The sequence below is a fragment of the Thermobia domestica genome, chromosome 2 (genome assembly GCF_964235325.1).
Source record: "Thermobia domestica chromosome 2, izTheDome1.hap1.1, whole genome shotgun sequence".
NCBI lineage: Eukaryota > Metazoa > Arthropoda > Insecta > Zygentoma > Lepismatidae > Thermobia > Thermobia domestica.
This window is the reverse complement of record NC_137455.1, coordinates 124,190,748-124,204,337: the sequence shown is the minus strand read 5'-3', so window position 1 is coordinate 124,204,337 and position 13,590 is coordinate 124,190,748. Positions and strand designations below refer to the sequence as shown.

General features: G+C 36.8%; 1 protein-coding gene across 2 annotated transcripts in view; it reads right to left on the bottom strand.

Annotated features, from left to right (window-relative positions):
• Positions 1–632: 632 nt before the first annotated feature.
• LOC145675331 (BOS complex subunit ncln) overlaps positions 633–13,590 on the bottom strand; it is a 90,869-nt gene continuing 77,911 nt past the window's right edge. For both annotated transcript variants that reach the window (XM_081745730.1, XM_081745735.1), the window contains exons 11-13: positions 11,855–11,953; positions 5,828–5,906; positions 633–990 (exon numbers count right to left, since the gene is read on the bottom strand). In XM_081745730.1, coding sequence (XP_081601856.1) covers positions 925–990; positions 5,828–5,906; positions 11,855–11,953 — 244 coding nt within the window. In that variant the 3' untranslated portion in view covers positions 633–924. The remainder of the gene's footprint in view (positions 991–5,827; positions 5,907–11,854; positions 11,954–13,590) is intronic.

Sequence of the window (13,590 nt, the reverse complement as noted above, 5' to 3'; positions counted from 1 at the left end):
GTTGCTAGCTTTTTTTAATCAAAAGTAGAAATCGGTTTCTATGCCTACTACTTATCAAAACAATAATTCCTACGGCTGTGGATAGCGAGTTTTCAAATGTGTTCAAGATGTATTTTTAGATATGACTCTACCTTCGATAACTAATACCAGTACGCCACATGCCCAACGTTTATTCATGGAATCACAATATGGAGATTTTACCCGGCAAAATTCCTTTGATATTGTTGTATCACATTGATTTTCGGTGATCGTAAAAATTATTCTAAATTATAAAGTTCAATGTACAATGTTCAATTAGGCCAATGTACCGGGAACAAGGAAGGAAATTTAAAAGATAAAACAATATAAAAGCATTATATTTTTTAAAAAAAATGTAAATGCAAACGCATGGATATGCTGTAACGCAAACTGAAAGAAAACACTGACTTTGTAATTTCCTGTGTTTTTTCAAGAAATGCTTGGTAGAAACATGAGTTGTCAATATTTAGCGTTTATATATTTTTGAAAATATTTGGTTAGGTCCGTGCCTACCCGGCCTACCAACTAAAGCCGCCACTGAATACTCCGTTAGTGTAAGGACGATTGGAAAGGAATAAATGATAAGGATAATGAAATGTTATAATAACTAAACGGACAATTCAAAATATTTATTAATTGAAGACACTATACAGTCTTTACAAAATATGCAGCAAAAAGGGCTACAGAACTGAATAACAACAAAAATTATTCACTACAGTCACTGAAGTCCATTCGAAAGGCACTTTGAAGGGAACACAAAAGACATATGGGCATTTAAATTAACAAGCAACAAATATGTACATAAAGTGTACATGGGATGGTTAGGTACAAAGACTTGTGGAGATCACAATTATTTGTTTCTTCTGGTCTTTTCTTTGCGAAGAATGTTGAGTATATATTACGTAACTACTGACTCTTCGGCTTGCCCCCAGCAACAAATCTTGATATTGCTGCGTATACAAGAGGAAAATTCTGAAAGCAATGAACAAAATCATTAAATCACAAGACACTAATGATATTCACCTTTTATTATATGCAGTATTAAGGTGAGTCGAGGAACATTTTTTTAAAAGTCGATCTCGCTTCTTTTTATATACATATGAATGTACGTATACAGTTATTTTCATGCACTACAAAAGCTGTAAAGTCCCGAGATAGTTAATCCGCACAATACATCAATAAACGCCACCGTTGCGACTAGGAAAATGACAGAACCAACTATAATTTGATGTAAGTACTTATTAAGTGTATGGAACACATTTGCAATATTACTAATACTTATAATGACTCACCTTTCATGTTTCTTCAATGGGTGCTTTTTAGTCAATATTTCAATTGTTCTAGTGGACAATTTTCGTCAGGACAAACAGCTTAAATTATTTTCCTATTCAGATCTTTACCTAGTTGTTGCAACTAACAGTGATTGTTTTTTCTATTATAGCGTCACTTACCTTATTAGTTAAAGAGCTCTTAACCTATTAATATATGAATACAATAATTTTTTTTTTCTCTTGTAGGAGTTACTCGGTACTATCTTCTTCCACTCGTCTTCATTATACCCATTAACCAATGAACACTTTTAGATGTGCAGTGTTGCCAGATAGAACACAACTGCCAATAATGTTACTATTATAACCCACTATTTTGTGAATGTCGTAATTTCTGTGCAGCCACACAAATTGTAATGAAGTGTTCATAAAGACTGGGTTGCTATTATTACTAATTACATTAACAGAAACCAATTTTAGGACATCAAAAATAAATTCCAACACTATGTACAAATCTGCACAGAAAAATAATTTAAGTCGTCTGCCTTGAAAAAAAAAAATGCCCGCTTCAGCGACTGAAATATTGACTAAATAACACGCACTGAAGGAAGTTAGTCATAATAATTTGATGGTTTATATTAATGCTATTAACTTTAAAAAAAAGTTTAATTAGCTAAAAGGTTTTTTGAAATACTCAATCACATGTTTCCTTAGTAAACATTTATACAGGGTGTCCCAAAAGTACGTATACAATACCGTACTGATAATCACATTGTATTTCATATCATTTCTTATTGTTATCTATCAGGTAGACTTAGTTTATTTATTATTTGTTCTTAATGTGTTCTTACTTACATCTTAAGCTCGGAAGAGCCGAAGCAAATAAACCCATACACTAGAATGTTATATTTGATCAATGCAGGGGTGTATACCTACTTTCCGGTCACCCTGTATTTTAGAATTTTCCGAAACGCCCAATATGTCAAGTTTTGTTTTCATTACTTCTCTAACCTTTAGGTAAAGGAAACAGATATTATTAAACACAATCAAATCAAACTTTGTACAGACGTTTTATAGAAAGAGATGCAGATAACCTAGTCGAGATTTTCGATTAGTTTGGAGTCTTTTAGCACCGAGGCTATATGAGACTTCAACCTACAGCTTAATGTGGGATCCGAAACAAGATCTCCCGCATCAAAGGCGCCTAAGCTAACCATGCAGCCATGAGGGAGCTCGGTAACGATTTCCGACGCTTGTACGCAAAAACCAGGGAACTGTCAGGGACAGAACAATGTAATGAAAATGTAAATGTTTAAAAGTTTCAAATGCTTTCTAGAACAACATTTAGGTTATTAAATATTGTAAACTGATGCTTAAAACTTTAAAGCTGGAACCTTAATCATACTTCCCAGTGATTGGTTGTGGTGTGTTATTTCCTGTCCTATCACAAGGGACAAAGGTGCAAAGAATATACAGGAAAGGAGGAAGCTGAATAATTGTAGTACTCAGAAAAAACAAGGGAAAAAAATACTGGACAAAGATCAAAGGGGGTAATATATAACGTGAGAGTGTAACAAAATTTACATAGAAGAAACAAAAAAGATGATGGAAGAAAGGATAAAGCAGCACAAGGATGACGTAAGGTTGAAAAGGTTCAACAACGCAATATGTAAACATCAGAAAGAGACAAACCACAGGATAGGGTGAAAAGGAGCAGATGTCATAGAAGCAGAGAACAGGACATTGGTGAGAAAACGGAAAGAATCCACGGAAATCATGAAGGCAGGAGACAAGGTGATGAATTGGAATGGAGGATCTGCTATAAATAAAGAATGGCAGAGAATTTTACTTAAAAAAAAGAATGGAAACGGAAGAAAGAGAATAAATTAACAAGGGAACAAACAAAAATAATTAAGGACAATAATGATCCAGCAAAAGGTATATTTTATTTGAAACGTGTGCAGCTGAACATGTGAAAGTGGAAAAACACGAATGTTACTTTTTAATGAAGGAGCGGAACTTCCAAGTAGCTAGAAGGAGTGGAAGTCTGATGAAGACATAGCCAGAGTCTTGAAACTGTTACGTGATTGTGTTTTTATATATTTTTATCGCATAGCCTTGCTCAGTGTGTTGCTGTGTTCAGTTTATAAATACTGCTCTGCTTGGTAACAATTCATTAGTGTTATTATTATTATCCAAAGGGTTGTCAGTGTATTTGAAAGTACTAAAAAAAAATTAAAAGTAGAATTTAAACAATTCACAAAGGATTATAAGTAACCACGAATGTACACTAAATTACGATTTTTCTTATAGTTATTTCACTTACAAATATTATATAGATGTTGTAACAAACAGGCGTTAAATAAAATATCGTACAAACGCAAAATAATCATAGGGTAAGAACTGTGGTTTCATAAAGACCAAATTTCGTAATAATAATAATAAGACGAACACTGAACTACAATGGTATGCAGAAATCTTGCTGCAAAAATAAACTTGTGGGAATAGATTATTATTATTATTATTATTATTATTATTATTATTATTATTATTATTATTATTATTATTATTATTATTATTATTGAATATTTAAGAATTCAAAGTTGTATCTGAAGTCGCAGAAGAGGTCAGTCAAAAACCATGTATGGCTAATGAGCAAAAAGGACGAGGGATGGGGACGTGAAGTACCCGGTACGTAATGTTTATGAAGGGGGGAGGGTGCCACGTAAACAAGATTGGGAAATACTGCATTGGACGAATAAAGTTAATTTACAATAACACACAATTTTAGCAGTAAATTAAATAAACACCAGATTCAAATGTCTCATATTTAGCTATTATAATACTATCTTTAAGAACGTTACATCCCATGTTGTAATGAGAATATTGAAAAGTAATTTCCGTATGACAAATAACTGCAGCCAAATACACAACACACACACTCATGTACTGCCATCACACGTTTTACTTAATTTGTATTTAACATTCACATACAATATAACGACACGCATCTGAGATGTTACATTTTAGAAATAATAATTATTTATGTCTTGAAATGATTGTATATGTACAACTGATTTATTTTAATGTAATTATTTATGCGTTGAGGAATATATCATTACATACGAAAATGTTTGACCCAAACGGGAATTGAACTCACGACCTTACAATTAGAAGTCCTGTGCTTTACCACTAAGCTAACATAAACACTCCTACCGAGTTTCCTTCTTAAGAAATGTAACTGAATTTCAAAGACAATAAAACCGTTGCAAATGTTTTTTTTTCCTCCTCTGTCTTTTTATATTCTAGTATGAATGCGAGGACTATGTTCACTTTCTTTCCTTTCATCGGAAATTCTTTTTTATATGTAAATACAAGCGACAAAACCAGCATGTCCTCACAAGTATACAAAGTTTTGAAATACTATACCATCATATATTTCAATGAATGTTACTTTTCTCTACACTTAATAAAATTTGAACATCTTATTACACTTAAAAGAAAAACAAATCTGTACAATTTATTCCGATTCCGAAGGCTGGTTTGATGCTCATACCTGGTATCTTTGGTTTTCTGTTTTCGAAGATACCCGAAGTTGCACTTAGAAAATGTTTTAGCTCAAAATAGCCATAATCAATGCGTTCTCTCTTTTTGGAATAAGGTGTACATAGTATCTCTGTCGTTCGGCGACTCCGCGCAATTGGTAAGGCGAAAAAGTTAAACTCATGGATGCCACACGAGTTAACATCGGTCAATACGGATTGCCGTCTAGATTTTTACGTTACTCTGAGTATACAGAGTAATCCGGAAGATTTTCTCCATCGGATTGTTACTTCTGATCAAAAATGAACCTGCTACGACAAATGTACACAGTCAAGCCATTAGCTGCGTCATGACTAACGTTCAGAAGGTTTTCGAAACCTCTCCTCAAGCAGCGTCAGATGATGATAGTGTTGCTGGTACATGGTCTATGATGAAGGTGATCAATCGGTTTCCCTGATAATTACTAGTAATGATATTCTACGTCTGATGTAGAACATGAGGAAAATCTATCTATCCCTCTGAATTTTGCAGTTTAGTTCTTTCTTTTCTCTCTTCCTTCCAGTTGAATGGCGCCCTAATTTATGACGAGAGACTGGACAGGTGAATCTATACCCTGACCGATATATTTTCCAAACCTTACTCCGTATAATATTTGGCTGTGGTGTATGGTTAGAGAATGCGTTTATGTTACAAACCCATGCAATTCTTACGCTCTCAGGAGCACATTACAGATATAATGGCAGCAATACCATGAAAATATGTTTTGGTGTCCTACAGTCACTTCGGGACAGGTTCCGGAAATGTGTTTACATTGATCACGAACAAGTGGACACTCTATGATTGTATATACAGCGTTTTAACTGTTTTAAATCACCATTATTATATTTCTCCTTCATCGATATATTTCTAAATATATATAATCCTTTAATACTTAAACATATATGAATACATTTACAGAAAGTCATTAAAACAAACAATAAGAAATATAATCCTTTTACCTGTATGAACAGATAGATAAGTGCAAGATATGCTAAGATGGCAATAGTAAGGAAGAGATCAAATACAGCTGGCTTCACACTAAAAATAAACGAGATTTAAAAATTAGTTGTTAAAGAATTAATTAAATATACTATAATTTACAGCATTATTTTAACGAAAAATACAAGGTATGCAAAAAGTTATTGCCGTTTTAGAGCAGTGATAAACAAATAGCAATACAGTGGACGGTACGTACCTTTGGGTTTTGAAGTAATCTCCATCAGCATCCAACACCTTTTGACAACGTTTTCGCAGCTGTAAAATACCCTGGTGATAAAACTAGGGGTCGTGGATGCAAAGAAGTCCGTGAGTGCATTCCGCAGGTCTCCCTCATTTGCGACGGATCTTCCACGAAGGTGGTCTCCATGGTGCATGGCAAAACAAGTTGCTGAAGGTTCTCCTGGATCATCTTTGCCACATGTGGCTTGGCATTTTCGTGCAGGAAAGTACACCCTTGCGATTCATCAATGTCGGCTCCAATGTACGATGCACCCTTTGCAACTGCTGAGAGTAGAGATCAGAGTGATGGTCTGAACAGGTGAAAGAAGCTCGTAATGCACCACTTGCCGACAATTTCATCATACAGAGAGCATAACCCTTTCGTGAGAGCAGAAGTCCTGTGGTATGAGGAACAGGGTCACGTGGCGACAACCAGTAACGCTTGAGTGTGTCACACAAGACCCACTTCTCGTCACCAGTGCGCAAGCGACCAAAGATGGGTGTGTTTAGGTGTCGAGTGAGCACGGAAAACAGGCTGTCACTCATTCTTTGTTGGTACCGACAATGTGTGGAGTGTCCACTTGCTTAACTTGTATGATTTCCGTACCCCATGCAGGTGCAGTCTGACTGTTTCAGCGGAAACATGGAACTTTCCTGCAAGTTCATCACACGTTAGACCACTGTCCTCCTCGATGGCTGCTTTCAGAGCCTCGTCATCCAACATATGTAGTCGAAAGGCTCACCAGAACAGAATTTCTGGAACCAATGCCTGGCGGTACTTTCGTTCACGGCATTCTCCGAAATGCCTCCCATACGCGGCGAATTGATGCGGCTGCTGACAGGCCAAGTCATACAACAAACACACGCGAACAAGCTGCTTCGATACCTCCATTTCTCTTCGACACTGGATGAGCTATGACTGCTGTATGTCACAGCGTGCCTGTATTACTGAAGGTCGATGGTTAGACTGATTCCTGATCGCTTGGCAGACACGTGCGCCATTTTGTTTCCTCTCTGTGAGCACATGATTAATGGGGCGTCAAAAACGGCAAGAACTTTTCTGTTACCTTGTTCATTGATTATAAACGTATTTAAAAAGTATTTCTTTTGATAGTTTGTAATAGTTACAATATTGTACAACAAAATAAAACTGCTACGGATACTATATTAAAAATTTTAACAACAGTTAGATATGTGACATGTCATATAATACGGTACATATCAAATATCTGTAATAAAGTAACACTAATAGAATTTGGGCATGTATCCAGTAAAAGTAATACCACGTGATTTTTGTTTAGATATACTGGATCCTGTGAAAAAATAAATAAATATAAACTTCCGAGTTACAAATATTTTATGATGTTCTTTTAGGCTTCAAAACTATGCCAAACATAAATGTGGATATATTTTGCAGAACGACTTCGTTTGTCTGTCCATCGACAGGTATCAGAGCAACAATGGTAAGATATTGTGAGAAATTTATTATATATATATAGATGCAGCGTCCCAAGAATAGGTTCCATCTCCGCCCTTATGCCTCTATCGAAGCTGAAAATGGTTCACCGATACCTCTACCACTTCCGGTTTCATCGTTGAATTCTCGTGCAGTACAAACAATAAGACAAAAGAATAGGTACCATCTCCAATCTTATCCCTTTGTTAGAACCAGAAGTAGTAGATCCACCATACCCGGTTTTAGTATATCCCCATAGTTAGCAGTTTTATAATGTAAAACGAAACTTACTTGTTTTCATTTTCCGTTTGATTGTGCAGAGCTTACACTTTATTTCTCACACATGTAATTAAAAAATTAAAACATTACACTCACCAAAACGCCCAAATAGTAATGGTAAATCGACGCTAAGTTTAGATGAGCCCTTCTCATCCTCATACATATTTTTACATTTTTAATTTACAATACGCTTTGTATATATTTTTAAGAAATTACGCTTTATGTAGAACTATGCACTTGGATCAACTTTCTCCAATGCAGAGCCAATGTTGATGTTCCTTGAATAATCACTATGAAAATTCCTGGTCAACTACTTTCATAGAGCTTGCTCGTGACTGTATGGTTAGTTTACGCGCCTTTGGTGCGGGAGGCCTGGGTTCGATTTCCGGTGGAAGCTTAGGCAGTTCGGATCCCACGTTAAGCTGTAAGCTCATATCTTATATAGCCCTGCTACTAAAAGGGACGCTAAATTCACAGACAAGAATATACAAACCGTAAACTCCGCGAAAAACTGGAAACAAGGCGAACCGTAGTGCCTCTAACATACGACGACGGAACTAACCAGTTGATCTGTCATCAGCAACGTGGAAAGTTAGAAAATAACCATCTCGAATAGCATATGGTGGGTGAAAGCGTGGTGTGCTTTTCACATAATGTTCGACACGGATGTATGAAAATGTCAACAAAGCAATCCAGGCATAATACAAGAAGATGCTTTTATAAAAGGCACCAAAAAAAATATGATAATTATTTAGTAAGGGTAATTGCTAATCTGATCATCTTGCACTGCACCTCACACTGACATGCGAAGCTCCGAAGCAGACTGAAAGAATGCGCTGGTTCAAGGACAACCCATGACATCACGTTCGTAAATCGATAACAGCGCCATTCCACTTGCGACGAAACTCATTCTCCACCAAACATTGATTGGCTCTTTCACCGTGCAGACGACACAAACTAATTTCAATAGTGAATATAGGAAGTTGCTCGTCTGTTCATTCTTGTCTGTAACTAAATTCCTGCAACAACTACACCTTTCGGAAGGAATTTGTACAGCGGTAATTCAAGGGGCATCAACATTGTCCTTACACTGGAGAAAATTGATGAAAATATGTAATCTAAAAAGATACGCATTGACATTATAACGAGTCATTGAAACATAGCGTTGTTTTGAAGTTACTATTTGGATGCTTTAGTGAGTATAATTAAGATGTTTACTTAGTATCAATATGCGTTATATTATGTCATTACACCGGGAGAGCATGTTCTGCATCAATTAACTCTACCATTTAAGGAACTCGAAAGGTCATCGCCGCAGAAATAAAAGGCCCACCACTTAATGTCAACTCGATCCAGTAAGGATTGTTATAGCCCACTCCTTAAGATCCTGCTTCATATTATACTCCCACCTTCTTGGTCTATCTACCTCCAAGTTTTCCGTGAAAATTTTCCAACAATCTCTCAACATTCCTGTGTATTTCCTATACGAGCGTTCTTCATACATTCTTAGGCGTCTAAATTTAGCTGCAATATATTCACTAGCTTATACATGAACCAACAAGTAAGTGTTAGGATAGGGGAAGAACTGAAGGAAGAGAGTGCAATTGGAAGGGGAGTTCGACAAGGATGCTGCCTCTCGCCAACATTATTTAATGTCTATCTAGAAGAGATAGTGAAAAAGAGTCTACATGATGATGATGATATTTCGGTAGGAGGTAGAATGATTAGATGCATAAGATTTGCAGACGATATGGGGCTTGTTGCAGAATCTGAAAAGAAAATCAATAAAATGTTAGAAAACTTGAAGATGGGCTTTGAAGAATATGGGATGAAAATAAATGTTAGAAAGACAAAAACCATGGTGATAGGAACGAAGAGGTCTGTGTCAAATATAAATGTGGGAGGGGAGCAAATAGAACAAGTGAATAGTTTTCGATATCTGGGTAGTATTCTTAGTAATGACATGAAGTGTGAACGTGAAATAAAAACAACGATAGGAATGGCGAAAGAAGCCTCTAGGAGGAAGAAAAGTCTGTTTTGTGGGACCTTGAATAGAGAGTTGAGAAAAAGACTCATAAAATGCTTCGTGTGGAGTGTTGTACTGTATGGGGCGGAAACGTGGACATTACGTAAAAGTGATGAAAAACGACTGGAAGCATTTGAAATGTGGGTGTGGAGAAGGATGGAAAGAATTAGTTGGGTCGAGCGGAAAACGAATGAGTGGGTGTTAAAAATGGTGAGGGAGAAAAGAACACTTTTAGATATTGTTAAGAAGAGGAAGAGAAACTGGTTAGGACATTGCCTAAGAAGATATTGTATCATGAGGGACGTCATAGAGGGTATGGTGGCGGGAAAGAGAGGCAGAGGGCGAAGGAGACTACAATTAATGGATGATATAAAAACAGAAAGATCATACGTGAAGACAAAGAAGTTAGCGGAGGACCGTGGAGCATGGAAGCTTCTCAGCTGCTGCAAGTGACCTGCCAGTAAGGGCAGAATACCTATGATGATGATATTCACTAGCACATTAAGCATTACGTAATCTTTTCTACTTATTCCTTTGTTTGTTCCTTTTTGTTCCGAAAATTTCCCTCAAAACTGTTTTCAGAAACCATGCGTCTGTGCTCATGCACAACTTTCGCTTCCGTATAGTACAACAGACAATTATGTTGTCTGTTGAAGTTCATTGTCCCTTTTTAGCACCGAGGTTGTATAGGAAGTAGATCTAGTTTTCTCTCCAATACTCTCCCACCGAGAATCAAACTCTTGCACTTGCGCCACACTGGCAGGGAGGGCACGGACAAATTTCACTTTTATACATATTCAACTTTAATTTCTGTGCCATCAGTATACAACGTTCCTTTTCATTCAGATTTGTTGTAAATATCTAGTACGTTAATTTTGTTGGGAAAGAATGAGTATCCGAGTTTGCGAGACTTCCCTTTTTATTTCCCTCCACATTAAATTGTTATAAAAAAACGGATATCATTAAAGAATCAATATTTATATATAGCAGCCTACTACTAATATCCCAATACCCAACCTAATATCTTTTTTCTTCTTATTTCTGGCTAGTGAACAAATTTAAAGCACTTTATGTCTATTAAAATTATGTATTACAATCTTAAGCTATGATGGCACAGTGTTCGCAACGTTAGCATTATGAGCATTCTGCTCAAGAGATGCTATACATGTGAATGTTCAAATTATCTCCAACGCGTTTGGATTATTTTAATGAATTTTTCACTTCAATCTTCCTCACAACTAACTACTTATAAGTGGCACACGAGAACCTTTGCTGATCAATTTATCATCTGGCCACCATGGTAACGCGACTGAATTGGTAGAACTAGAATTCTTCAAATATCCGAAGGACTACAATGCTGTTAACTGTGTTCACTTGCACAGAAAGAAAAAAATTCTCACACTAATTTCGGAAACTGACTTGAGCGCTATTATTCTCGGGGTTCCAAAACATGAAATACAGCTTCTTTTATTCAGAACTAGTTCGAGTGATTTACAGCTTAGAGTCTCGTTCAGCACCAATCTACAGCTTAACGTGAGATCCGAACCACGTGAGCTCCTACCGAGAATCGAACCCGAGTCTCTCGAACAAGGGAGTTCTCACTGATAAAGAATATTGAGTAGGATTCAAAAATCGTCCATTATATCTTCAGAACCTGAGTATATATTATCTGGCATCTTTTAGTTTGTCATGTTTCTTCAATTCATGTATTACGGCCACTTCCGCAGCTAAACGTAATTTGTAGTTCACTTGGTCATTTGGCATATTCTCGCGGATGCCCTCACTTGCTGAACCAACTATTGTGTGAAACCTTATGAAGTATTTATGAAGCAGTTGTTTTTACAACTCAAGAAGCCTTTAAAAATGTACATTACAAGTATAATACGAATTAAACTGATTTCCTAAAATATTCCAGTTCTATACATAGTGAAGTGATCAAAATCATTTAGTAACTTAATAAAAGAATATCAAAGCTAATAAGATATAATTCACTTACAAATTACTTACCTGTATACATTTACAGTCGCTTTACTGACATCGTAGAAGACAAATTCAGGGTCCCTCTTATCAGGGGTCAAATAATTTACCTTCACTTCTTTCAGGTACCTACGAAATAAAGTTTGTATTTATTATCTAGTATTTGACTTGTTACAACAGTATTTTCTGTAGATAATAAAAACTAACTCCTGGCGCAACAAGCCCTTAGGGAGCCAGGATCTACCAGCCGGCTTCTGGCACTCATGCCTTTGGGGTGATGTGTGGTCAGCACATTGACTCCTCTCGCCCATAATGCTGGCTTTCTAGACCGGAATTTCCTACTTTTTTTTCTTTCAACTAGCTTCCCAATTGTCCTCAAGACGATGGGTACATGTCGAAATACCAACACCATGTGGTAAGTACGAACAGTCACTTATCATCTCTCTGACCCGAACCACCACTGCTTAACTTCGCTGATCTTACGAGAAGCGGTCTTTCAGTGCGGCAAGGACGTTTGGCATTGATAATAAAAAAAAAAAAAAATCTTTAAATGTATGCTTAAACTCCATTTGTGGAAAGAAATAAGTCCCAACCAAAGATTATTTCCTAAACGAGTTTCCAGAAAACTAATGCCATACTACCAATAATATTCATCACATGTGGTTGAATTACTGGAGTTTAACGATCCTTTTCTGAACTGAACCTGAGGGGAACTTGCTGCTGAAAGTAAAATTTTAAACACTACGCGAGTACTTTATCCGAGAAAAGTATTCCCATCGAACGCGGGGCTGGGATCGAACCTGGGTACACGTGCACAAATATGATGCTTTAGCTACATGGCCACAAAGAAGCATTGCATCATGTACCAGTATAAAAGGGGGTGGGGCCGCGGTGGCTCAGTGGTAGAGCGTTCACCTCTGGTGCTTGGGATCCCGGGTTCGATCCCAGCCCCCGCCAAGTGAACTTTGTGGTGAGTTTCCTCGGGGTTCTCCCGTTTCCTCCCACTTTTTTCATTCCACCATTTCATTCATTACTCATCATCACCGTCTCCTTTAGCCTAGCAGGCATAACCGTGGGACGTAAAACTCAAAGATTTCATTTCATTTTTTTTCATAAAAGGAGGTGGGGAGATATGTATTGCGTATTACACGCAAGTAGTAACAAAATACATTGGTCACCAGAACTCAACGTCCTACAGCGTGTCTGAAGATGTTCAGATTGATTATGAGTAACGTAATTGTAAACCAGGACCTACCTAATAGGCTGCATATACATAGTTTCTGATTGTTGTTATTTCCAACACGTTTAAGTTGGAACAACAGTATTACAAAGAATATGAGAAAGAACAAGTAAAAACGCACTAAAAGTTTAATGATACACTGGAAAATGTCGAATTAAAAAAAATACATAACAAGGGAATATCATGTAACTTAAACCATTCACATACATTGTACGTATATAGTAATATCTTACACATGGACTAGATTCGTCAACATCAACACATGCCTCTTATTGTAAGCAAAACCATATGCTCTCTTACTGAACTACTACAAGCAAGCAGACAACAGGCATTATCATCATCATGTCATGTAACAAGAGGAACACTAGCGCCACCGCTGTCCCGAAGAAGGTATAAAACATGATGTAACACCTTCATTGACATCAGTTTCGGCTCCTGCCTGGAGCACTGTGCGAACTCAACTACTCTCTTTGCTTGCCTGGAGCACTGGGAGTTCCTAACTGCAACCACCTAGCTTACCTGGAAT